Source organism: Cnephaeus nilssonii, assembly GCF_951640355.1.
Source record: "Cnephaeus nilssonii genome assembly, chromosome: 1".
Lineage (NCBI taxonomy): Eukaryota > Metazoa > Chordata > Mammalia > Chiroptera > Vespertilionidae > Cnephaeus > Cnephaeus nilssonii.
The window spans coordinates 49,014,330-49,039,511 of record NC_137072.1 but is presented as its reverse complement, the minus strand read 5'-3'; the positions used below and the strand labels follow the sequence as shown (position 1 = coordinate 49,039,511).

Sequence of the window (25,182 nt, the reverse complement as noted above, 5' to 3'; positions counted from 1 at the left end):
GAACAAAATGTTTGGGTGATAACTAAAGCTAAGAGGAAATACATTACACATTGAAATAATCTAAATCAACTACCAAAATAGAAAATTTAGATATGTATACCATAAATCCACCCTAAAGGAACACAGTTACTTATCTGTGCTTGATAGGTTCAAAAGAAACCATTCTATTACTTAAGCTATTTGCATTGAGAGATTTGTATAAGAAAACTGAGACAGTATATATGTTATTTACCAGTGTATAATGTACTTACCAGTATTTAACAGTAATCTGCTGCTGATAATGTTCAAAAAACTATTAAAAATAGGAAATGATGACAAATTTTAAAAATGTTTCAGCTAAAATTATATGTGCTGGAACAATTATCTAGATTATTAAGGCAGGGGAGAAGCTGTAATTAAAAACTCTGAGACTGTCATAGTAACCTTGAGAATATTACTGGCTCATTGACAAGGTTGCTATTTACCAATGAATATTTTTTAAAGCGAGAACATAGATGTAGCTTAATACAATAATTTGGTTATATTTTAGAAATCATTAAGGAGGTACATCATCTTCTCTGTCGTGAGCCTGGAGTTCTCTGGACCACAAGTACAGACTCTCCTGTTGTGTGGTTCTCCTCTTTGCACTTTATCTTCTCGACCTTCAATTGGCTGCCATAGTCTTATTTTCTATGAGCTCTTTCTTGTTCTCTGTTTCTTCTTTGGTGTACTATTCTTTTCTTTTTATTGGGGGGGGACAGTATATAATAATTCAAAATTTGGTTGTTGTTTATATTTCATTGTGCTTTTATTTTTAAACTAGTAGTCCTGCACATGAATCCATGCACTAGTAGCTCCCCAGGAGCTGACTGCCGCCCTCCAGTAGCTCTCCACCTGCTGTCCCGCCCTCCTGTAGCTTCCCTCGCCCCCACTCAAAACTTGCTGCCCTGCCCCCTCCTGTAGCTCTCCGCCGCCTGCTTGTAGCTCACTGCCCCACCCTCTGGCTGATCCGTGATCTGGCTGTTACGCGGTCGGTCATTACACTTCATGGTGTAACGACCATTTGCATATTACATATTTATTATATAGGATTTGGGGGATTTTTATTTTTCTTCAAATCTCATGTTGTCTTTGTTATCTTCATTTGTTGCTTGTGCTGTCTGGAATGCTTAATATTTGATAAAATATCTGGCAATCTTAGCTACATTTTTTTTCTTTTTTTAAAAAAAATATACTTTTATTGATTTCAGAGAGAAAGGGAGAGGGAGAGGGAGATAGAAACATCAATGATGAGAGAGAATCATTGATTAGCTGCCTCCTGCACGCCGCCTACTGGGGTTCGAGGCCGCAACCTGGGCATGTGACCAGAAATAGAACCGCGACCTTCTGATTCATAGGTCGATGTTCAACCATTGAGCCACTCTGGCCACACACACACACACACACACACACACACACACACACACAAAGGAACTTTAAAGAATCTTAGAAATCTTGAATTTCTAAGAAAGTATAAAGGCTATTTATCTCACATACTTATAAGCCAGACACCCTTTAAACTTCATAAGAATTCTTTCTAATTCAAAACCACAACCTAGTTTGTTCTCACAACATGTGTGTTATATGCAGAGAGGAACCAGTGTTATAATGTATAATTTAAAAAAAAAATTACATTTAAGTATATAAAAGGTAGTTTCCTCGTCAGCCAATTCTTTCTTGAAGTTATTTGCATTCCATGGGGTAAAAGTCACCAGATCTTCCCTTTTTATTTCTAGCTCACATGAATATATTAAATAGAATTACCACTGAAGTGGTAGCAGAATATAGGCACATCCAGGGTATGTTAATGTAGCCAAAGAAGAAGGATGTGAAGCAGGGAAGGAAAGAAGAAAGCAGGATGCAGAATTCCAACTTACGCTTTCAGAAACTCAAGAAAATACTGGCAAAGGGACTAGGCAAACAAACCAGTCATACAGGAAAATCATGTTGGCTTTTGTGAGATAATTAAATATATATACATACTAGAGATACTAGAGGCCCGGTGCATGAAATTTGTGCACTGAGCAGGGGTGGGGGGTGCATCCCTCAGCCCGGCCTGCACCCTTTCACAGTCCAGGAGCCCTCAGGGGGATGTCCAACTGACATCTTAGCCACAGTTGGACATCCTTAGCGCTGCCATGGAGGCGGGCCGTTCTGCTCACCAGCCATGAGCCCAGCTTCTGGCTGAGCAGCACTCCCCCCTGTGGGAGCTCACTGACCACCAAGAGGCAGCTCCTACATTGAGCATCTGTCCCCTGGTGATTAGTGCGCCTCATAGTGAACGGTCATTCAGCCGTTCGGTTGATTTGTATACTACCCTTTTATTATATAGAATGTCTACCCCTGGCACAGAGCTCCTGAAACCCTTGTAATTTCCTGAGTAATATGAGTGTCTTTTGTTCTAATGAGGCAACTCTGCGTGGGCTCTGAAATGAGGAGCTAGTAACTGGAAAAACCAAGCCATGATTAGAAGCTTGGCCCAACCTTCATTCTCTTGAGAAGGGAAAATGGAGTTAAGGATCAATCATGTCTACGTGAAGAAGCTGCTATAAAATCTTAAAAGGAGGGGATTATGAGAGCTTCCAAGGCTGGCACACATGTCCATACTGGGAGGGGAACACACCCATGGGGACAGAAACGTATAGGCTTGGGATCCTCCCAGACCTCACCCTATGTATCTCTTCATCTGATTGTGCCTCTGTATCCTTTATCATATCCTGTAATAAACATATAAACACATAAATGTAAGTAACTGTTACCCTGAGTTGTGTGGAGAAGGGACCCACACAGGGTGGGACAAAGTTCTAGGACATTTACACATAGCTAAGCATTCTAACTGCTTTCATACAGCATAACGTATCAGAGCGAAGCTGTTTCCACCATCACCACCGTCTCCTACTTCCAAAAATGTAACATCAATGCACAAGTAAATGCATGGATTATTTTACTTGAGAGCTATGTTTCTCATTTTTTAAAATTCTATCCCTCTTATACTATACCTAATTTTATGTTAACAACCACAAAAAAGTAACTCATTTTTTAATGTAAAGTTTTTGAAGTCTGCTTGCTTTCAGTTATTGTATTCTCCCACCTTTTTCTCCATGTAATATTGAAAAGGATCAGGTTCATTAAGCTTCGAGAATATAGAGAAATTAACATGGATTTACAGTGCTTCTTGGTGACAGCATTCTTGATTTAAGACAACTCAAGGAAAGAAAATGAGCACTTGCATAGTATAGATAAATTGGTAGTGAAACTATATTCACAAATCATGCAAAGAGATGATTGCCTATTGGGGAAAATTTTTTAACATCAAAGGACAATTTCCCATTTTTTCTCACATAATTAATAGAACCAAGATCCTTTTCAGAGTCCATGTTTCTGATTTGGAGTAGAATATAATTTCCCTTTCAATTTTCAATTGCTACTCAGTTGCCCTTGGCATTTTGCAGTGCAACAAAGCTGTGTACGACCTTTTTGAGAGCCACTCAGCTACAAGGACCCCAAAATGTCAAGTACAACTCAGTAGCTCTTGGGAATTTTCCACTTGCAATTTACTTATACTTGAAATGGATCACATACAATGCAGTTGAAATGCAAAGCAAGGGGGGGGGGGGGACTTGTAAAATCTCTTAGGAAAAATAATGCATATCATTGTAAATGTAACAGAGTGGAACGGTCTTTGTCCTCATTAGTGAAGAAATATGGCCAAGTGGATTAAAGTAGGCTTTAAGTCAGGGACCTTTGGTCCTCCTCTTTGGCTGGGTGACCTTGTCCAAACCATTTAGCTTCAGGATTTGGTATGAACATTACAGGTGCTCTTGGGGCAGAGAAACATTTATCATTCTATTGGTAAGTCATTATCCTTGTCTTCCCCTGTGATTTTATCTCTGCTTCTCTCCTTCCCCTGAAAGGGGGCTGGTGCGGCTCTTCAAAGGAGCAGTTATTCAGACCTAGGTGCACGCTGGTTCTTTAGAGGGTATCAAGCCTGCTTATGTAACCCAAGTGTTTTAATGTACTCTCTCCTTCTCACAGTGGAATATCACAGAGATATTGAATAAAACTTAAGAAGAGCTTTGCAGACCATCTGTTAGAGTGTTGGCATAATAATGATGAACTTTTTCTAGCCTCATCTTCCAGAAATTCAATTTCTTTATATTAGTGAAGGAGGGGAAAGGCAGTATGCAACTGTGGTATGAATTGACATTAAAGGATTTGCATTTCCTGTGAAAATAAATGCAAATATTATCAAGTGCTTAGATTTTCATTCAGCAGCAGAGTGAATGCTGATATTTTTCTCCTAAACATGGCATTTCTAGAGTCTCTGTTAAAGATGTCTTCAGTAAGAAGCTTAATAGTCCGAGTAGTAGTTCTTAACTGGTGGGGATTTGCCTCCCAGAACACATTTGGCAATGTTTCAGGACGTCCTCGGTTGTCCCGACTGGGACGGTACTCTTGTATTTAGTGGATGGAGACCAGAGATGCCGCTAACCATCCTGCAATGCTCATGGCAGGCTCCACTGCAAAGAATTATCCAGTCCAAGATGTCAATGGTGCCGAGGTTGAGAAACCATGACCTAGTTTGTTTCCATTGTTAAGACAGAGTAAACATTTTAATACTTGAGAGAACGGTCATCTGAAGATGAAATCATAGATGTGTCAAACAGCTAGCTATCAACACAAATTTTCTTTATTCTCACTTTAGAGTTCCTGAATTCACAATAGTTTTCACCAGCACTTTTAATGTATGTGCCTTTTTTATTCTAATTTAAATATGTATTCTTTAGAGAAAAATAAGGTGCTCTGTGGGGCTGTTCCACTGGGAAGCACCTCTGGGGACCTGGCAGCTGGTAGAGTGAAATTCATGAAGCTTGTGAAGCCTGAAGAAACTGAATTTGACTTAGCCACTTAAAAGTTTTATAATTATGTTGAAATTACATGATCTTGTTTTATTTGCTTAATATTAAAAAAAGAAATACTAATACCTACTTTGGAGAGTATTCATGAGAACTACAACTACATATGTATAGTAGAGGGCACGGAGTAGGATGCAGAAATGGTAGTCTCTATGCTGAAAGGTGTGCTGTAGTACAGAGGCAAGACAGGACCCACCATATCTCCCCAGGTACTGTGCCTTTTGCTTCTTCCATTGGGTTTCTTATCCCAAGACATCATCTTGCATGACTTTTCAAAATTATTAACTACCAATATTAAATATTACATAGAACAAGTAGGCACAGCCATGTTCTTTTGAAATTTCCCATTCTGTATATGTTATTTTCAATCTGCATGTATAGAAATTTTCTTTCTTAGAGTCTTATTAACATACCTAGTATTTAATGTTTGTTCAAAGTAAGCATGACCAGATTCAGATCCTATTGGTTGCTTCTCAGGATAGCAATATTTCCTGACATATAGGAAAACAAAACAAACAAACAAAAACAAACAAAAAAACACAGAGAGAAATTACTTTTGGTGACTACTAAATATGAACCAAAAGGTGAACTCATCATAGTTTCTAGAGTATTACAGTGACTTTCTAACAACGCTACCACTTCTCTTTGAAACAATAGGGAAAATTACTAAGGATGTCACTAGAGTAATATATACACTTACATCATATTCTTATTGACTACAAATGGTCAAAAAGTAAACTCAAGCAATGAGTCAGAATGAAATCATATGGGAGGAGATGAACCCTCAGCCCAGTGCTATGCAAGCAATACACGTGGCATGCCTCGTAACAAGAGGAATAAGACCTGCTTGCCCAGTGGTTTAGTGGAAGCATTCTAGAGAGGAAAGATTCTTATTTGCATTCTAAGGAGTAAATATGCAACAAAAACAGTTGGTATTTTACTCTTGTAAAATTAAGGTCCTTAGAAGTAGAAAGAATAATTTATAGTGAGATTTCCTGGTTTGGGAGAGGACTTTTATGGAAACACTCTTATCAGACAAAGTTTCCATTATGAATTGAAAAGAAAAGTTATGTTTTCTCCTTAGGAAACAAAAGCATCCATTGGTATTGCCATTGAATTAGAATCTCTGTGCCATTTTCCTTCACACAGGTGTGTGCTTTCCAACTTTCCATTTCTACCAGTCTCAACAGTAAACTATAATCATGTGAATGAGTTCATATGTGCTGGTGGCTGTTTGCAAATTCTCAAAAAAAAAAAAAGCCCTATTCCTGACTCTATATCTCTATATGTCTGCCTGGCAGTAAACTAGTTTCAGGTGAGAGATCTTCATATTATGTGGCTGAGATGACAATCTGTGGCTATGTTACCCAAAGTGTACCTATCCAAATGTGGTAACCTGTGTTTGATAAATTTGCCCAAATTAATAACATGGAATATTGCTAGTAAATTAAATGGTGATTTTAAGCTGCTTGGAGTGCACAGTTTACCTTAGTCCCATGGTCAGCAAACTGTGGCTCGCGAGCCACATGCGGCTCTTTGGCCCCTTGTGTGTGGCTCTTCCACAGAATACCACGGCCTGGGCGAGTCTATTTTGAAGAAGTGGCGTTAGAAGAAGTTTAAGTTTAAAAAATTTGGCTCTCAAAAGAAATTTCAATCATTATACTGTTGATATTTGGTTCTGTTGACTAATGAGTTTGCTGACCACTGCCTTAGCCAATTTGAGAAGAGACTATACCTCTATTCTGAGTTTCAGTTTGATTAGTAAGTATGACCACTTACAGGATTAGAACATTTTCTTCCCTGTCTTTGCTGGCCAGACAAAGGGGTTGTTTATATTTCTTTATTTCACCTCATTCTCCCTTTTTATAATTAGCTTTTTCAGGGTGCACATTGGAGGAAGAGGTAGGAAGAGTAAGGCTGTAAGGGCTGCATTACGACCCTTGTCCTTTCTGAGTATTTTAATCTCTATCCTCTCTCTTCAGTAGGCACTAATGACACATTTGACCTTTGCTTAAAGAGGACAGTATGGAAATTGTGGTTGAGTCTTACTTACCTTTGTATCCTCAGGACTTAGCATAGCACTTGACTACAGAGTTAGCAACCTAATGGAAGTTTGTTGAGTGAATAATAAACACACTGCTGCTACCTGTACAGTAGCATTCCCTGAGAACCCAGAATACAGTACAGATCTGCATGTTTTATTTTACATCAAATCTCTAGCTTCAAGAATCAGTGATAGGCATTTAGTTCTAAACATTTCATTTTAGACTTCTAATGAGTATGGAACATCAAGGGTTTTATCATTTATGATTCATATATTTACAAATGCATTTAGCTATTGCACAGACTTTTCATTACCTTAGCTATTTTGAAATTATATATATATATATATAAACCTAAGTGACATTTAGGACCAGCAGACCATCCAGTAATCCAGTAGTTATGACTCACACTGACCACCAGGGGGAAGATGCTCAATGCAGGAGCTGCTGAGCGACAGCAACTTTGCAGAGTGCGAGAGAGCACTCGGGGATGTCGAACTGCTGGTTTCGGCCTGATCCCTGCAGGCCAGGCCAAGAGACCCATGCACTGGGCCTCTAGTGCCAAATAAGCTTTATCAGATATCTAAAAAGAGCAGTTCTGGAAGAGTCCTTTTGCTTGAAATAGGCTGCAAATGAGGTTGGTGTGAAGACTGTTCTTTCAGAAGCAACCTGGAAAGACAAATAGTGAATTCATTATATTTCACCTTCTCTCCCTCCTCTGCTTTTCTGATAATTCTGCTTTGTTTAACATTTTGAATATTTTATACTATGCTAATTTTTTCCATTCAATGTCATTTCCATTTTAGAAAAAAAAATTTTACAGAAGTCATTCTGCCAATATTTGAAATAAATAGGGGTGGTATTTGGGACATTTACATTGTTTAAGATTATTTTGAATCTCAAGAATTGTTTGACTTTCTCTTGGACTTTCTTTTAATGTTTGAAAGCACTGACAACTAATAATAATGGATTAATTTTTCTTTATTCTCTTTACATAGGAAGAGAAAAATAAGATTTCACTGGTGCAGAGTCATCAAAGTTGACATATGTCATAATTGGTTTGATAGCATTATTTGAACATTAATGCAATCAAATGTGGCCAAAAGCAGTATCTTCCAAGAATTCAAACACAGTGACAGGATCATCTCCATATATTATAAAAAATTAACATTGGTCTGTGATTTAACTTTCTGGTTTTTCTATTGGGCTAAGCTCCCAGCCAAAATAATCTCTTCCTCAAAAATATAGTATTCTATTTAAATTTATACTCACTTAACTTATTCAGGCACCATTTGGCCTGCAATGACTTGGAAAAAAAGAATTGATAGCATCTGACTGAGGCATTAAAGATCATCTCATCTAAGCCCTAACTTTATTAACAAGATAAATAACAAAGCCATTTTACCATGTCACACATGTTGTTAATATTAAGACAAAACTACATTCTTTCCACTATGCCAAGTACACTAATATTCTGGTATACAGATTTTCTTTCAATTACTATATGTTTAAAACAGACTCTCATCTTGCTCACCACAAATATTGTAGTACAAAAATATGGTCTTTCATATATAACTCTGAATGACCCATAACCGAATGCTCAGTTCCCACCATATCATGGATTGTATTTTTATCTCTTATAATGGTAGTATGGGTGAACATGGTAAATATAAAGTGTATAAAGCTTTTTAGAACAAAGGTCTCACTGGTGGAAGCAATTTTAAATGTTTCAATTTACGTATATTTACTATAAAAGAAAGATTTACAAATTCTGGAATATTACACCTATCTATTCCTTTCCTAAGGCTAACAATATTCACGTTTTTGGAATGCATGTTTGCATCAGCGATCACTTTGATGGGCTAGCTCTTTCTTCAGGAAACAAGTTAATGTAGGTCTTTTCCAAGATTACCTCATATTCAAAAACACCTCCTAGTTTTCACAGCAGGGAGAAATTAGTGTATTTGGCAATATGCTAATTGCTAATATGGTTTTTGTAAGGAAATGAACTTGTCTATAGAGGGGGAAGCAAGGAACAGTTGTAATAGGTGCAGCTGGAGGGAATTCAGGGGAGGTTTAAGGTAGAGAGGATCTTTGTACTGTGGGGTGAGACTTAGTGCACTTCTTACCTTGAAAAAGTTCTGTTATCAGTACTACCCAAAACATCCTACTTTCCCTCTGCAATTCTCCAACTCATCCCTTATGTTTCGACAACAAACCCTGATAAAATCTCAACAATAAATAAGTATAATGCTTGCAAGTTCTTAATCTATAAACTGAAAGTATTGATTTAACATTTATTGTATTTCATGGAAGCTGGGCACTTGTCAACAAAACATGTTTTAATAAAATATATTTTATATAAAACCTAAAGTGATTTTTAACAAATTAATGTCAAAATACTGGAAAAATAATTACATTTCTAAGTTCTCAGTAGCTTCAAAATTCAGCAGAATTCCTAAAACTTACCAATTAATGTACTTTTTATCTGAAGAACATATTTTCTGAATTTATCTTTGGATTCTGGTTATTTCCCAGATTGATGATGACACACTACAGAATTTTTTACTAAACAGTCTTAGTTATTATCGTAACAACATTGGGGGAAAAGTACAGAGTGTCTGCATGTTATTAAAATTTCAAAAGTGTTTTATTTTTTCAAGACTTTTAGAACTGGCCAATGGGAAAAAAAAATCAAGCAACACTTTTAAAAATTCTACTAATATTCTAAAACATAGTCACAGGTCATATATCTATCAGTATATTTTATTTTATTTTAGAAAAAAATGTAAGCCCAAAACCCCAGAACTTGCCAGTAAGTTATATTTAGCATGCTTTCCAAATACTAACTTTTGAAGCAGAAAATTGATTTTCAACCAGAAACATTTCATGCATATAATTTTCTTTAAATACATCACATTTTGAAAATCTTTGCTTCTCCTGTTTGTAAGTGGACAGTAGAGTATTCTCTCTCTTGACAATAACTGGCAACTTATATCCATAATAATAAAAGCATAATATGCTAATTAGACTGGACAGCCAAATGACCTTCCAGACAAAGCCGGGGCTATGAGGTCCAAGGCAAGCTGCCGGGGCTGCGAGGGCCAAGCCCCTTGCACAAATTTCATGCATCGGGTCTCTAGTATGCTTCATAAATAATTATTGATTTGATATGATTTAGGGAACTTTTAAAAAATCGAAATAGTGTCATCTGGAGTAACCCTGATATGACCTTAGTATTAGATGGGTTTAAAGAATATTAAAACCAAAGACAGAGATCCAAGGTAACTTCTGTGATGCATGGTCTCCTGATCATAGTGGTCAAGCACCATTCAACTGGACAGCTCTTCCTCCCACATCCTCAGCCTCATTCTTCTAGAAAATCCTGGTGAGCTAAGAGCAAGAGACACAAGCCTATTGAAAATGCTCTAAGGTTCTTTTCAATCCCCTCCCTATAGGCCCTTCTTATCTTTATTTTTTTAAGTTTGTCTTTTTTTTTTTAATATATTTTTATTGACTTTTTACAGAGAGGAAGGGAGAGGGATAGATCGATGAGAGAGAAACATCGATCAGCTGCCTTCTGCACCCCCCCCACTGGGGATGTGCCTGCAACCAAGGTACATGCCCTTGACCGGAATCGAACCTGGGACCTTTCAGTCCGAAGGCCGATGCTCTATCCACTGAGCCAAACCGGTTTTGGCGAGTTTGTCTTTATTGTTGAAAGTATTACAGATGTCCCCTTATTTTCCCCCATTGACCCCACCCCCACCCCCACCTCAGGCCTTCACCACACTATGGTCTGTGTTAATGGGTTATGTGTATAAGCATATAAATTCTCTTCCTGCCCCACCCCTTCCCTCTGAGATTCGTCAGTCTGTTACCTTTCCATGTCTCTGAATCTATTTTATTCATCAGTTTATTTTGTTCATTAGATTCCACATATAAGTAAGATCGTGTGATACTTGTCTTCCTCTCGCTGGCTTATTTCACTTAGCATAATACTCTCCAAGTCCCTCCATGCTGTCTCAAAGGGTAAGGGATCTTTCTTTTTTACAACTGCATAGTATTCTATTGTGTAAATATAGCACAGCTTTTTATCCACTCATCTACTGATGGGCACTTGGGCTGAACCAAATAGTTATGGAAGTGAAGAGACAGTAGTGTTGTAAAGAACCAAGCAATAGATTAAAGTTCAATGCTTGAGGGTGTAAGTCATATCTGTACTATCATTGCAAAATTACTTAGCCCTTTATAATTTAGTTACTTCCACCTCTTTCACTTATAAACACACGAGACTGAACTAAGTCTCAGGCCTCTTTCAGTTCCCAAACCATGTAATTCAAGCTACCCATAAAAATAAAAATAAAATGAAACTGTAATGTTCCGTTTCTCAAGTCAAGTTGTAAAAGGTAGACATTTTTTCATTAACAAATTTCAGAAGCTATACGGAACTTGTGGGTGCTCAATAAATATTAAACAATCAGTTTTATCTTTTATCTGCAAAATGAGATGAGTAATGCTGACTTGTCTCATAGAATTTCCTGTGAGAAATAATAAATGAGAACAAAGAACTTTTTAGGTAATGAAATAATTCAAATAAGCTGCTTTAATGGTTCTGAGGTCCAGCTAGATGATGCAGGAATAAAGTGCGTTTTTGTATTATTACATCTGTGAAATATAGCAGTCTTTTCATCTGTTTTGGAAGAAACAGTCATTATCCTTGCTTATCACCAAGAAGTCAAGCATGAGTAATTTCCGTGCAAATGGAATTTTTCATATGATTTTAACATTTATCACTTTTAACAAAAGGCAGCTTTTATCTTTACCTGATATCAAAATGGAATCATATCTTGATTTAAATGGTTTAATGAAGCATTGCACCGGCATTATATTACTCAGCCCACAGAAAATGCCTTTTGAAATGACTGATAAGCTGCACAAATGAGAAAACTGTAAACTTAATAATCCTCCTACTCAAAAATAATGCAATTCAAGAATTATTACTAAGAAAAATAATGTGTTGCATTCTAGTTTCTTGGAGTTTTCCAGAGTTTGTTCTTATTGATAATTATGTTTAATAAATAACTTGTGCTATATTTTTTAGTGTTTCAACAAAAGGCAGCCAGAAGACAGTCTGATGGTGACAAGTTCCATGGTCCCAGGAAACAAGGTACTGACACACACTTCGGTTTGTTTATCTCTAAGTGAGAGTTAAAGAAGCCTTATGAACACTAAATAAAGTCTCTTGGGATAGAAGTAAATAAGTGTACTTGACTAATTTTACTCTTTTGTCTAACCCAAATAAAATGTTGCCATAATAATACTAATACAAAACAATATTTTAATTGGCAAAGTCCAGCATATTTGTGGTGTTGATGATGTTGATCAGGGCTCTAGGACAGTCAAGTAGGACAAACTCTCAAACATGCATCAGAGACCATGCTTCCATAGACCTTCAGAGAGAAGCCTCCGAGATTACTTGGAGGGAGGGCCACAAGATTGCCCCCAAAATGGGACCAGCCTTGGGCTTTTTGTGCTCTATACTAAACTTCAATCAAAGTTTGCACCCTTTTCTCACTATTCTTGCCTTCAACACTTGATCCAAACATTTTTTGAGCAATTGTCATGCAGAGGAGAGCTAAAACCTGTATCTATAGAGACCTATCCTACAAGAGGACTGTTTTCCTCTTGCTTATTAAAGAGGCAGCTGCCTCCAGTTTTCCTTCACACAGTTGGTTCCTAGTGAAAAAAGAGAATCTAGTTATTTATGATGATTTTTTTTTCTGATAATAAGGCCTTAGTTAAAGGTCAAAAATGAAAAATATAAAAGGTGGCAGAGGTGGAGCAACACTAGCTGGCTTGATAATCAATGAGCATGCTCAGATACTTTTAACTTCAACCTACCTTTGGAAAAACTTCAGTCCAAAATAATAATACCTTGAAATTATTACCAGTAAATTATTGAGAGAGGCATTAAAATAAAACCAGGAAATTTCACAATAGCTACTCAACATGCACATAGTCAGTCACCTTTTGTGCCATTGTGAAGATGGCTGAGTACTGACTGTGCCAACTTCAAAAACCTACTGAGTATTATATACAGAACTTCAATGGACCTGCTCATTGGAATGTCCTCCAAGCAAAGCTGTGTCCCTAAAATGATTAATATTCATCCATGGCTTCAAGTAGTCTTTTCCACAGCAAAAAAAAGCTTCTACTTTGATCATTCTTCCAATTAAGTAGATGGTGTTTGAAGGCAACACATGACAAAGCTGAGCTTCTAGTCTCCCATGAATCACTTGGCTATTCTGCTTATAGATTTACATGCAAAAATTCGGTTTTACAATTTTCCATTTCTAAGATTCCATATTTATTCTACCACCAAGCCTTTGGCTCGCATAAGAAATTAATGCAGAACTTCATTGTGCAATTAGCATCAAACAGTCACTGAAGAATTAAACAAATTTAAAAAGACCCTTCCTCTGTGGACACCTCCACATACCTCAGAGGGCTTTGGAAAGAGTAAGGAGAGGGGATGCTTTGAGCTCTTTAAGAAAATATTTCGCTGAAGCACTTTTTATAAATTTTTCAATTACCATATTTTAATTTAGATTCTATTAGAATTAAGGGGGACATGGGAAAAGGCTACAGGAGCTGAAGGAAGGTGACAAGTAACAAATGTAATGAGAGATCCTTGGAAGGCTTGATCTTATCAATTATTCTTCTGGTTGTTTAACAGAGAACAATTTATGGAAAGACTGCCAGTGTCCATGAAGCCTAGATGAGACTGATTATTATTCTAACATGTGTATAGAAAAATAGTCCCTTTGTGCCCAGAAAAAAAGGAAGGAGAGAATAATAAAAAGAAACAAGGACCTAATTATAAAATTTTTGGATTAATATCTGTTCATATCTTATTACCTAATTTGCTTCAAAATGTCAGTGATTTTTAAAACTCTTTGAGGGGTAGGACATTGAAATTTTTAATCAATTTTTTCTTTCTAGATATATTTTTCTTTCTAGATATTTAAATTCAACTTCTTGATTATGTTCTTGATTATTCAACTTAGAGCAGTTTCCCTAGATTCCTTTAATTCTGGACATCAGTAATTCAGCAGAACAGAAAAGAATATTGTTCTATTTTCAAGGACTAGAGAAATATAAGCCTCATGAAAAGTTAAAACCTCCCTGGTTACTGTAAATTGAGAAAGAGAAGAGAATTAAGAATAATTGGGAATGTTTTTTTTTAATTAAAGACTTATAAGTACCTAAAAGGGTTTACTGTATCCAACCATTTTTGTCTAAACCTTTTAAGATATTTATGACTGTCCAGTCCATTGGACATACAAGGCAATCAAAACTGCTTATTCTTGAGTTAATGAATACTTTTGAAGTATCCTGGGATTCTGTGGTATAATAGGAAAATCAGTACATGCTTCACCAATGATAATCTCTTTATTTGGTAGAGAACAACAACAACAACAACAAAAAAGGCCCTTTTATTAAATAGCTGTCAAAGTCAAAATTTTCTAAAGAAACTGTAGAAGTTATCTTTAAAAAGGTTAAAGAAATTATTTATTTCACTATATGCTGAAAGGAAAAGGGACTTATGAGAGCCAACTATTTTCCCACTAAAAGAATGTGTTTCAGATGCCCTATGTTCACAACTGCCAAGGGATTGCCAGGAAGTTACACTATTACTAAACCAAGGAATTTTCCTGAGGAACAGAAAAAAAAGGAAAAAAAAGAATTGGCACCATTTCCATGGAAACTCCACAGATTTCTTCAACTCAGTTCTTACATCTTGAAAAAATATAAGGAAAATTCTGAGGGCTTTGGATCGCAAATAAAAGTTGCTGTCAAAATGCAATTTCAAAATAAATTTTCCCCACTTTTTTTTAATGTCATTAGATATTTTCTATTCTAGCTATTTGGTGATTTTATTTTTATTTGTTTTCTTTATTGATTAAGGTATTACATATGTGTCCTTATCCCCCCATTGCCCCCCACCCCCCTACTCATGCCCTCAACCCCTGGTGTCTGTGTCCATTGGATGGCTTATATACATGCATACAAGTCCTTTGGTTGATCTCTCCACCTTACCCCCACCCTCCCCTGGCTTCCCTCTGAGGTTTGACGGTCTGATCAATGCTTCTCTGTCTCTGGATCTGTTTTTGTTCATTAGTTCACGTTGTTCATTATATTCCACAAATTAGTAAGATCATGTGATATTTATATTTCTCTGACTGACTTATTTCGCTTAGCATAATGCTCTCCAGGTCTATCCATGCTGTTGCAAATGGTTAGAATTCATTCTTTTTTTACCACCCTGAACGTGCCCCATTTTGTCTGATCTTGGAAGCTAAGCAGGGTCGGGCCTGGTTAGTACTTGGATGGGAGACCAATTTGGTTTTGAAATTAGAAAATGCCAGAGTGATATAGCAGAATGTGCTGCTTTCACACTTCCACCCCTTCCCAAAATTGAGCCTCACAGGCCAGTCAAGGTTTTGTGCTTCATGTTGCAAGCCAGAGACCTAAATTTTGTTAGTGAGTTTGGAGTTGATCACAGTTTTGAAGTCTAAGTCATATACAAAAAGATCATAGAGGACTATTAATTTATAATTCCCAATTCCAACCTATTAAATCTATACATTCCAGTGACTATATTCTTTCCTACTGATTAGATTGTTTGCATTCATTGGGCCCCTGCCAAATAATAAAGTATCTATAAAATAAAATTAGTAACCAGAAAACTGCTAGGTAAACATGATCAAGTCAAAAGAGGCTGGAGGAATGTAAGGGCTGCTTCTTCAAGGATATGGAAAAGTCTGCTTACTTTTCCCTGCTCACAAAATCATGCAATGATCCATGGTTAAGATTGATCATGTCTCCCAGACATGTTACATATTTTTCTCTCTATGCTATTTTTTTCCTGGACAATGCCAAGTGCCACAACCTTTTGCAGCGAGTATTCAGGATCTGGAAAAGGGGCCATGCACAAATGAATGCACTAGACAAGAAATATGAATTTAGAAGGCATGAGGGCCAGGCAGAAACCTTTCTCTAGTGGAGAGGCTTCCCAAATCCCTGGCCCTGTTAGCTTTTATTCAATTTTAGAATGCACATCTTGCCCTCAGTTAGGCAGGCAATCCGGTAGCAGACAGACTATCTCAAAGGTCAGTAAATATTAGTAAAGATTTACTTAAAGGCTATTAAGTCGGGAAATTGCTTGAGCCACCATTATCTTGACAGAACAGTTCATAGCTTTAGCCCTTGCTAAAGCTCAAGGTTCATCAGCCTTCCAAGTTCCTTGTTGCACTTTCATGATAGCGTTGACAATGGATAGTTTCCAGCATGTCCCCCTTGTCGTTTTCTTAATAAATCTTGAAAAGTGTATGCCACCTGAAGGGCTTGAGTCCTTTTAAGACGCTTCATTCCAAATCTGCAGACTAGAAATAAACATATAAGAACAAGAATAAGACAGGCAATAGTGGTTATGCTAAGAGTCAAATGTAAGGAGATCCAGTGAAAAGGATTAAATTCTTTCATGTCCTTTTTAAATTGCTCCAGGCATCTAAGAAATTAATTTGTAAGTTTGCCTGGGATAATTGTACAATATGCTGTTGTAATTCTAAAATATCAAGGGTTGTGTTACCTTTACCCCAAGAACCAAGAAGGTGATATTTTATTGCTTCCCAAGGATATAAGGTACTATTATAGGGAACAGGGGTAACACAAATCTGGGAAAAATAATAATGACACTGTAAGGATATTCTTTGCTCTAGGCTGTGGATTTTATCACCCATCCACAAAACTGTAGACTTTAGTGCTGATAATTCTATCTCAAACTTGCTGTCAATTCTTTTTTGTATAGACAAGGTCTTAGTTACATTTTCCTTAACTTGTTGTACAAACTGAGAAGTTTGAACAGTTTGTACCATGGATGAAGCAGCAATTCCCACAGAAGTAAGTAACATTACAAGAGCAAAGAATCCTGCAATTAACATTCCAAGAAATCTTTTTTGTCATTTTAAGATTTTTACCAGGTCATGTAACAGTTTGTAGGTTTGATGAGATTCCCAAGGCTCAGTTAGGTTAGCAGGAACTCAAGCAAAAGCAGGTTATTTTGAAATCATGAGGGAATCTTTTTGGAATGTAGAATTAATACAATGGGATAGTGTGTAGCCTGTGCATGACACCTCATACAGATGGCTTGTTGCATTAAGGCACATCTGGATGGGGCCTGAGAGGAGAACAAAAGGATCAAATACACAAGCAGTGGCAAATACTCTCTTAGTGGGAGTTTCCCATAAGGTACGAATGGAATTATCTGAGCTATAGTTAAAAATATACCATTTTATAGGTGCAAGTGCAGCAGCTAATTTACATTGTGTGTTTTATAGGGGCCAATTATCATGTTGTAATTGAGATCCAACAAATCCTCCTCCATACCATGTGATGGAGTGATTAGCTTCAACATATAGATAGGATGCGGTCCCCTTCCATTTTAGGGTGCGATTGTTACTATATGCAGACCCTTAGGGGCTCCAATCCACAAAGGGAAAACTGTTATTAAATTTTCTGCTGGTGGAGTGATCACTATAACAGTCTTGCCAATTAATTTCTTCCTTGGTGGGGTGCCATTCATAAAACTTTTTACATAAAGGCTTAATGGAGAGATGTCTTAGTAATGTTACATTTTTTGTACCTCTCCCAGGAGCAAGTAGTGATAGTAGATGTATTTGGGCTTTTGCTTTCCCCTCCTTTGGTGTCCATGCTAGCCAGAAACCTCTCTTTAATTCTACACACAAAGGAGCAGTAGTTGGATTTTGTGTCATACAAAAGGGAAGCTGGGTGGCTTGTAATTACACTTTGCCCATATAATTCCTTGTCCCACCTGTGGTCCTCCTGGATGACCAAGGTGCTTGGTATTATTGGTGACTACACTAGGTGGGGGATCAGCCCAAGTAAGGGGTCTTACCCATGGAGGGTCAAGAACATAAGTCCAATGTACTTTCCCATTTGCCCCTGGTAGTATTACTGGACAACTGATGATTGCTAGCATGGCAAGAAAAATGTTCTCAGGCATTCTTGGGGTTTTGGTCTCCTCACAAATTTGCTCAGCTTTCTGGACCGTCTTCTTCACCATCCCCCAGGTCATCTCCAGACTGTTTGTCATCCTGATTCTCCTACCACTCCTTATCTTCAGTGTGTTGCTTGGGGCTACTGCTATCTGTGGATGGAGTAGTCAATTGTCTGCAGCTGCAGGTACAGGGTGTGGTTCCAAATGCAAGGTCTTCATTAATCTGGTCAGTTCCTCCCTCGGATCCATGTTGAAGTTTAATATTTCTTGCAGGAATCCACACGGGCTTGGAGAAGTTTCCTGGAAATACACAAGCATATCCTCAACCAAATGTTAACAAGGGGTAATTAATGGGTGTGGGTCTTTTTTAGTTACCTCCCTTTGTCTATGGAATTTTCTTAGAACCTGTGTTATCAGCCATGTGTACCGCTCATATTCTCTCTCTCCCCATACCACATTCTGTTTGCTCTGAGGAAATTTTGTAATGGCCTGGCCATTTAATGTTTCTTTTCTATTAAATTAAATTAAATTAAAGGCATGCTTAATAGATTAACAATAAACAATTTAAACCAAACAACAAAAATAGATAAAACAACAATTAACAGGCGAGCACCCATAACACATAGACAAGACTTAATTAATGAGAGTTCTTTTCATGGTTTTTTAGATGTTTTATATTGCCTGGAACTTGAAGCCAGAATGCAGCCTGGATCTCAGCCTGTTGTTCACAGATTTTATTATATTCTGCTTTCCATAGCATTGACTGGCATCTAAAGTTGCTTTAGCTAAAATCTGCTTGTTCCAAGGCATTATATGGTAATTTTCAGACAAAGCTTTAAGGATTCCTTTTGTAAAAGAACCATTAGCCCCATTTTCTCTAGCTGTTGAGCCTTTACACACTAGAGGCGGAGGATCTGGGGCCTTAGGTATTACAGATTTTTGATCCCCAATATGAATTGGGTATAATGCAGTTAGAACAAGAGCCCACTTAGTTAAAGATGACAAGGGCATTTGTTTTCCTTGAGCCTTATTTAAGAGAGTACCTTTTGACATTATAATTCCTTTATCCTTGTGCAGCCAGGCTAAAAATTTACAATGATGTTTTTGCCTTTTACTCAAATTCTTCCCCATTATAGCCTGGCTGAAATAAAAGACGTTCCTGCCCACTTATGGTTCGCAACTCTGAAGCTGGCATAGGCTTTATGTGCAATGAGTTTCCCTACCTTTTTGGTGAACCTCCCACCTTTCTGGTGAATTTCCTTTTGTCTTCGTTTTTTGCTCAGGCGAATCTTCTTATCCAGATGCCCCACTTTAGGCACCAGAATGCCACAACCTTTTGCAAGGAGGATTCAGGATCTGGAAAAGGGACCACACACAAATGAAAGCACTAGACAAAAAATATGAATTTAGAAGGCTTGGTGGCCAGGCAGAAACCTTTCTCTAGTGGAGAGGCTCCCCAGAGCCCTGGTCCTGCTAGCTTTTATTCAATTTTATAATACACATCTTGCCCTCAGTTAGGCAGGCAATCTGGTAGCAGACAGACTATCTCAAATATTAGTAAAGATTTACTTAAAGGCTATTAAGTCAGGAAGTTGCTTGAGCCACCATTATCTCGACAGAACAATTGGTGCATAGCGTTAGCCCTTGCTAAAGCTCACGATTCATCAGCCTCTCAAGTTCCTTGTTGCACTTTCATGATAGTGTTGACAATGGATAGTTTCCAGCAGCCAAGGGGCCTTTTCTATCCTCAGAATCAGCCCCATTTTATTAATGTAGTCCTACTTCAGACATGGCACATGGCAACTAATGAGGTTTAGCATTCTTAACATCTTAACTGCCACACTGTGATCATGAGTCACATCACAGATCTCAGCCACACTGTTCAATACTCAGCACTGAATTGAATCAAGGAAATGTTGTTGCTATTGCTCTTGAAAGGCAAACCCTCTCTTTGAGGGTGGGGTTAAGTTGAGGGGAGGGAGCACATCCACCCTAACCAGATGCCTGTACAGTGATTCCCAGCCTTAGATGGGCATAAGAACTGTTTGTAGAGGTTCTAAAATGTGTTTGGTTAAGTCTGACCGTAAACATGGGCTAAAGTAGAACACATGAGAATGAGAATGAGCAATAATCTCAAGACCAACATACAAAAAAAATCTAACCAAAAGAAACTATTTCAGAGGCATAGGGTCAAATTTGGCTTCTAAATATATTTCCAAAATAATTTTTTAATGTTTGCTATGTTAAAACCCATGTTTTTGCCATGTTTAAACCCATGTTTCATTCAAATCTCCAGCCATTTCCTATCATGTAATTATATCATTTGCTACAAACGACTTTTGCTATTATCATTTGTTAACATGCTTTCCTTATTGTTTTATTATTTTGAGACACATTTCTCTAAAATTATAATTCTATCCAAATGGCAAAATAAAAAAACATATCAAGAGACTCATGTTATCATAAAAACATGAAAAAGAAGATAGTTATTTGTGATAATGAAGACTATTTGGGTGTGTTTAATAAGCAAGCACTGAGCCTTCTCTGCCCTGTATTTCTATCTCCCTGGCCCCTGTGGGTTTATGAGTTTGCAATCCCTGGTGCAGTCTCTGCCCACTAATTCTTCTCTACAGACTGCACAATCGTTATTGGCTGGCCTTCATGGTGTTCATGCTCTTGGGAAAGATATAGTCAGAGAATATATCTGGTGTGTTCTCTAAGCGCCCAGTGCTGCAGCAGTTTGATAAATGTTAAAGAATAAACTCTCTCTAAGTAGGAGACCTGGGAAAATGTGGATGGCATTACCCTTATTTGGGGAAAGAGAATACTGGTCTCTGAGGTATTTTCATGAAGCTGTTTTTGCCAGTACTAGATATATTAAAAAGAAAAAAAAAGACAATTTTCAAAATGTGGTCATTTGTACTCCATAAAAGAATAATGGACTCAGTTCTGTTTTTCAGTATAACTTGCATTTCCATTTGCCATTTTGTTCACAAAAGCTTTTTTTATTAAATTTATACCTGGCAAAAATGTAATAGCTGAGTTCTTGTCTAAAATAGTGATGTGTCAACAGCCCACAGTGTGGCCTTCTCAAAAATACTTGTGGAGACAAGGCATCAGTAAGATGGAATTTTTAATAACAGTGAAAACAAAGACCAGAAAAATCTAATGCTAGAGGCTGGAACTATTCCAATTGATTCTAAGACTGAAAAGATTGAAACAAATGAAGTCAGTAGTCCCCCAACTGATCCACAGCCATCACTCACACAGATGCTAATTTGTAAACGTTCTGCCCTCTCCAGCTCTGGTCTTTCTGTGTACATGCAAAGAGTAGTCCCCTCGGTAGAAAGTGAGAGGAGGTGTTTCATGTGACATTTTGTCTCGTAAGAGCCTGAAGTAGAACTCTGGTGGAGGGATGGTGAAGAAGAGGTGTGGTAGTAGTTTATGCAGGGAGCTAGGATTGCAGACCTGTCGGTACGTAATGCCAAAGAATCATGGCCCACCTGCAGGGGACAAAGCTGCACTAGACAAAAGCCTGCTACACGCTGGGATCTTGAGCTGTGAACCACACCTACCAAAGACCTCTGCGGTCCTAGAGTAGAAATCAAAGTTTGATCTGAACACAAGGAATAGACTCAGAGGATAAATAAACACTAAGTCTCTTGGTGAACATGATTCTATAGATGTGTTCTCTTTCAAGAAGGTCAAATAATATGAGAACGTAAAAAATTACTCCAGAGGAAAGGAAGGAACTTTTCATCTTGGAAACTCGGGATAACTTCTGTAAATAGTTCTATAGTGAGTAAGATTGCCATGTCTTCCACAAAGTGCCAAGGTATTAACATGGAGATAATGGGAAACACACACACACATACAGACACACACACACATACGCATACACGCGCACACACACTTCAACTAACAATTTATAACTTTTTAAAACATTTTATCTTTTTATAAAATGTTCTAAGACACTAAACTATAAAAAGTATGTGAGCCTTTAAATTCAGGCTGAGATGAAAGTGAGCTGGTAAAAGACATTTTTTATAAGAGGGCAGGATGAGATGAACCATGTGACATGAAGAAAAGGGATCAGTGGCAAGAGAAAGTATAATAAAAATACAAGTTAGAAGCTAAAATTTCAATAGGAAACTAAAATCCACATTGGTCACAACAAAAAGGCTGACAGTGCGTGAAATCAATTATTGAAATAGAGAAGTAATTGGAGAAGGGTTTGTTCTCAGTACATGGAAAGGCTGAAAACAAAGGATACAGAGAACAGAGACCCAACTCTTGTATAATAGATATATTTAAAATAGGTTAGACAATACAATAAATAAATAGATAAACGAAGCTTTGGAGAACGAGGTAGTGGGAAATGGAATATGTTGATGGTCTGTGCTCACTATGATCCAAAAAAAGTAAAGAAATATATCTAGATTTAAAAGCACCCTAGCAAATCTTTTAAACTATAAAGGTGAAGAAACAATCCTAAAGTACTGAGGAAATATTTTAACTTAGATTTTCTTTTAAAAAATAAAAATCAGTTTAAAATTACATAATCTATATAACAAAACTTTGAACTAAAGGACTGCACATTTTATTGGGAAAAGATTGTTACTTATGTTTATATTTAGTCAGGTATTTTGTTTTGTCAGAAGAAAACAAATATATAATTTGGATATCTAAGGTTTCAGAAAGGATAACGTTTCTATGTCATCATAAAATTGTTACCAGAAAAATATTCTAAGTAAATGAGAGATTAAGGAAATAAATAGCTCAAAAAAGAAGTCATGGTCTTAAAGAATTTGTACTGAGAAATTAATTCACTAAAACATGGTGAAACACAAAAATTGAACTGGAACGCATGGGGTTCCCCTGGGCAGGATGCCATGATGGCGTCCCTGGTTCTTGTCCAGGTAGAGTCGAAGAATGAAACCATGGACAAAAGGCGGTGTAGGAAAAGATGGAAATTTATTGAGAAACAAGCACAGACTCCCATGTGGGGATAGAGACCCACTAAGTCCTTCTTTTCTAAGGCTGCATTTCTTTGTGTCTTGATATCCCCTTTGATTGGTCACTATAACAGCTTCAGAGCTCAAACCTCACCTGAGGTTCCCCTCTTCTTCTCCCTTATTGTTTTCCTATTCTCTTTGGCCTTCTTCTTCCCTCTCTGAATGAGTGGCTTCCTTTCCTTTATTCTGTGAATATATACCTTCTGCAGCTCCCAGCCTCCTTATTTTATGAATGTATGCCCTCTGGCAGCTCCCTTATTCTGTGAATGTATACCTTCTGAAGCTCTCTTATTCTGTGAATGTATACCTTCAGAAGCTCTATAATTCTGTGAATGTATATCTTCTGAAGCTCTCTTATTCTGTGAATGTATACCTTCAGAAGCTCTATAATTCTGTGAATGTATATCTTCTGAAGCTCTATAATTCTGTGAATGTATACCTTCTGAAGCTCTATAATTCTGTGAGTGTATACCTTCTGAAGCTCTATAATTCTGTGAATGTATACCTTCTGAAGCTCTATAATTCTGTGAATGTATACCTTCTGAAGCTCTATAATTCTGTGAGTGTATACCTTCTGAAGCTCTATAATTCTGTGAATGTATACCTTCTGAAGCTCTATTATTCTGTGAATGTATACCTTCTGAAGCTCTCTTATTCTGTGAATGTACACCTTCTGAAGCTCTATTATTCTGTGAATGTATACCTTCTGAAGCTCTATAATTCTGTGAATGTACATCTTCTGAAGCTCTCTTATTTTGTGAATGTACACCTTCTGAAGCTCTCTTATTCTGTGAATGTATACCTTCTGAAGCTCTCTTATTCTGTGAATGTATACCTTCTGAAGCTCTATAATTCTGTGAATGTACACCTTCTGAAGCTCTATTATTCTGTGAATGTATACTTTTGGGCAGCTCCCAGCTTTGCAGCCCTGTGATTCTCCCCATGGACCCCCTAATTCCTAAAACTTCCTAAACCTGCCTATTTTAACCCTAAAAACTCCTTTCCATGGGATTCAATTTAAGTAATTATTATAAATTTATTTATAAACCATGTGAATGTAAAACATTGGTGATAAAGAACAAATACATAATGCATCAAATCATAATTTTATTATAATAATATGGATCTAATTCTCAAATACTATAAAAATGTCTAAAACTAGAAGAAATGAAAAAAATAAAATCATGCCCTTTTATTTGTGATTTTACTAATAAAACAATATAAGGTAAAAAAAAATCTCTAAAATTTAGAAAAGTAACCACTATTTTAAAATAAATAGAGTATGTACCTTCCAAATCACTTAATATTACATAATTATACATAAACTAGAGGTCCGGTGCACGAAAATTCATGTGCTGGGGGGGGGGGTGTCTCTCAGCCCAGCCTGCACGCTCTCACAATCCAGGACCCCTCGGATAGGGTCCAGTCCCATTGCAGCATGGTTCTGGTTCCCTGGAGCCTGTGGGTGGGAGGAGGGACCCAGAGGCCAGGCCAATGGCAGCATGGCTCCATTCCCACAGCTCCCTCCCGCCGCCGCATCACGGGCAGCCAGGACCCAGGACTGACTCCCGCCACACCACTGAGACCCAGGACTAACTTCTGCCGCACCCAGCCTGGACCCTAGTCTGTTGTTCGGTCATCTGTCCAGATGTTTAGGACCACTGGCTCTTAACCACTCACCTGCCTGATCACCCCTAACCACTCTGCCTGCCTGCCTGATCACCCCTAACCACCTGTGCCTCAGCCCCCGCCACTGTAACTTTGTCCGGAAGACGTCAGTTCTATCCAGTCTAATTAGCATATTACCGTTTTATTAGTATAGATGATATATATATAGTCTTTACTTAAAAAGTGAAAAACTGCCCTAACTGGTTTGGCTCAGTGGATAGAGCGTCGGCCTGTGGACTGAAGGGTCCCAGGTTCAATTCCAGTCAAGGGCATGTATCTTGGTTGTGGGCACATCCCCAGGGGGGGGGGGGGTGGTGTGCAGGAGGCAGCTGATCGATGTTTCTCTCTCATCGATATTTCTGACTATCCCTCTCCCTTCCTCTCTGTAAAAAATCAATAAAATAAATTTTTAAAAAAGTAAAAAACTATAAGTAATGGCA

At 37.5% G+C, this 25,182-nt stretch overlaps 1 protein-coding gene across 1 annotated transcript in view; it reads left to right on the top strand.

Moving 5' to 3' along the window:
- The window catches only part of BANK1 (B cell scaffold protein with ankyrin repeats 1), a gene marked incomplete at its 5' end in the record, with an annotated part of 309,000 nt that overhangs the window by 267,346 nt on the left and 16,472 nt on the right, over window positions 1–25,182 (top strand). Inside the window, one exon of the mRNA XM_079774535.1 lies at window positions 12,081–12,146. Within this exon, the coding sequence (XP_079630661.1) occupies window positions 12,081–12,146 (66 nt within the window). The remainder of the gene's footprint in view (window positions 1–12,080; window positions 12,147–25,182) is intronic.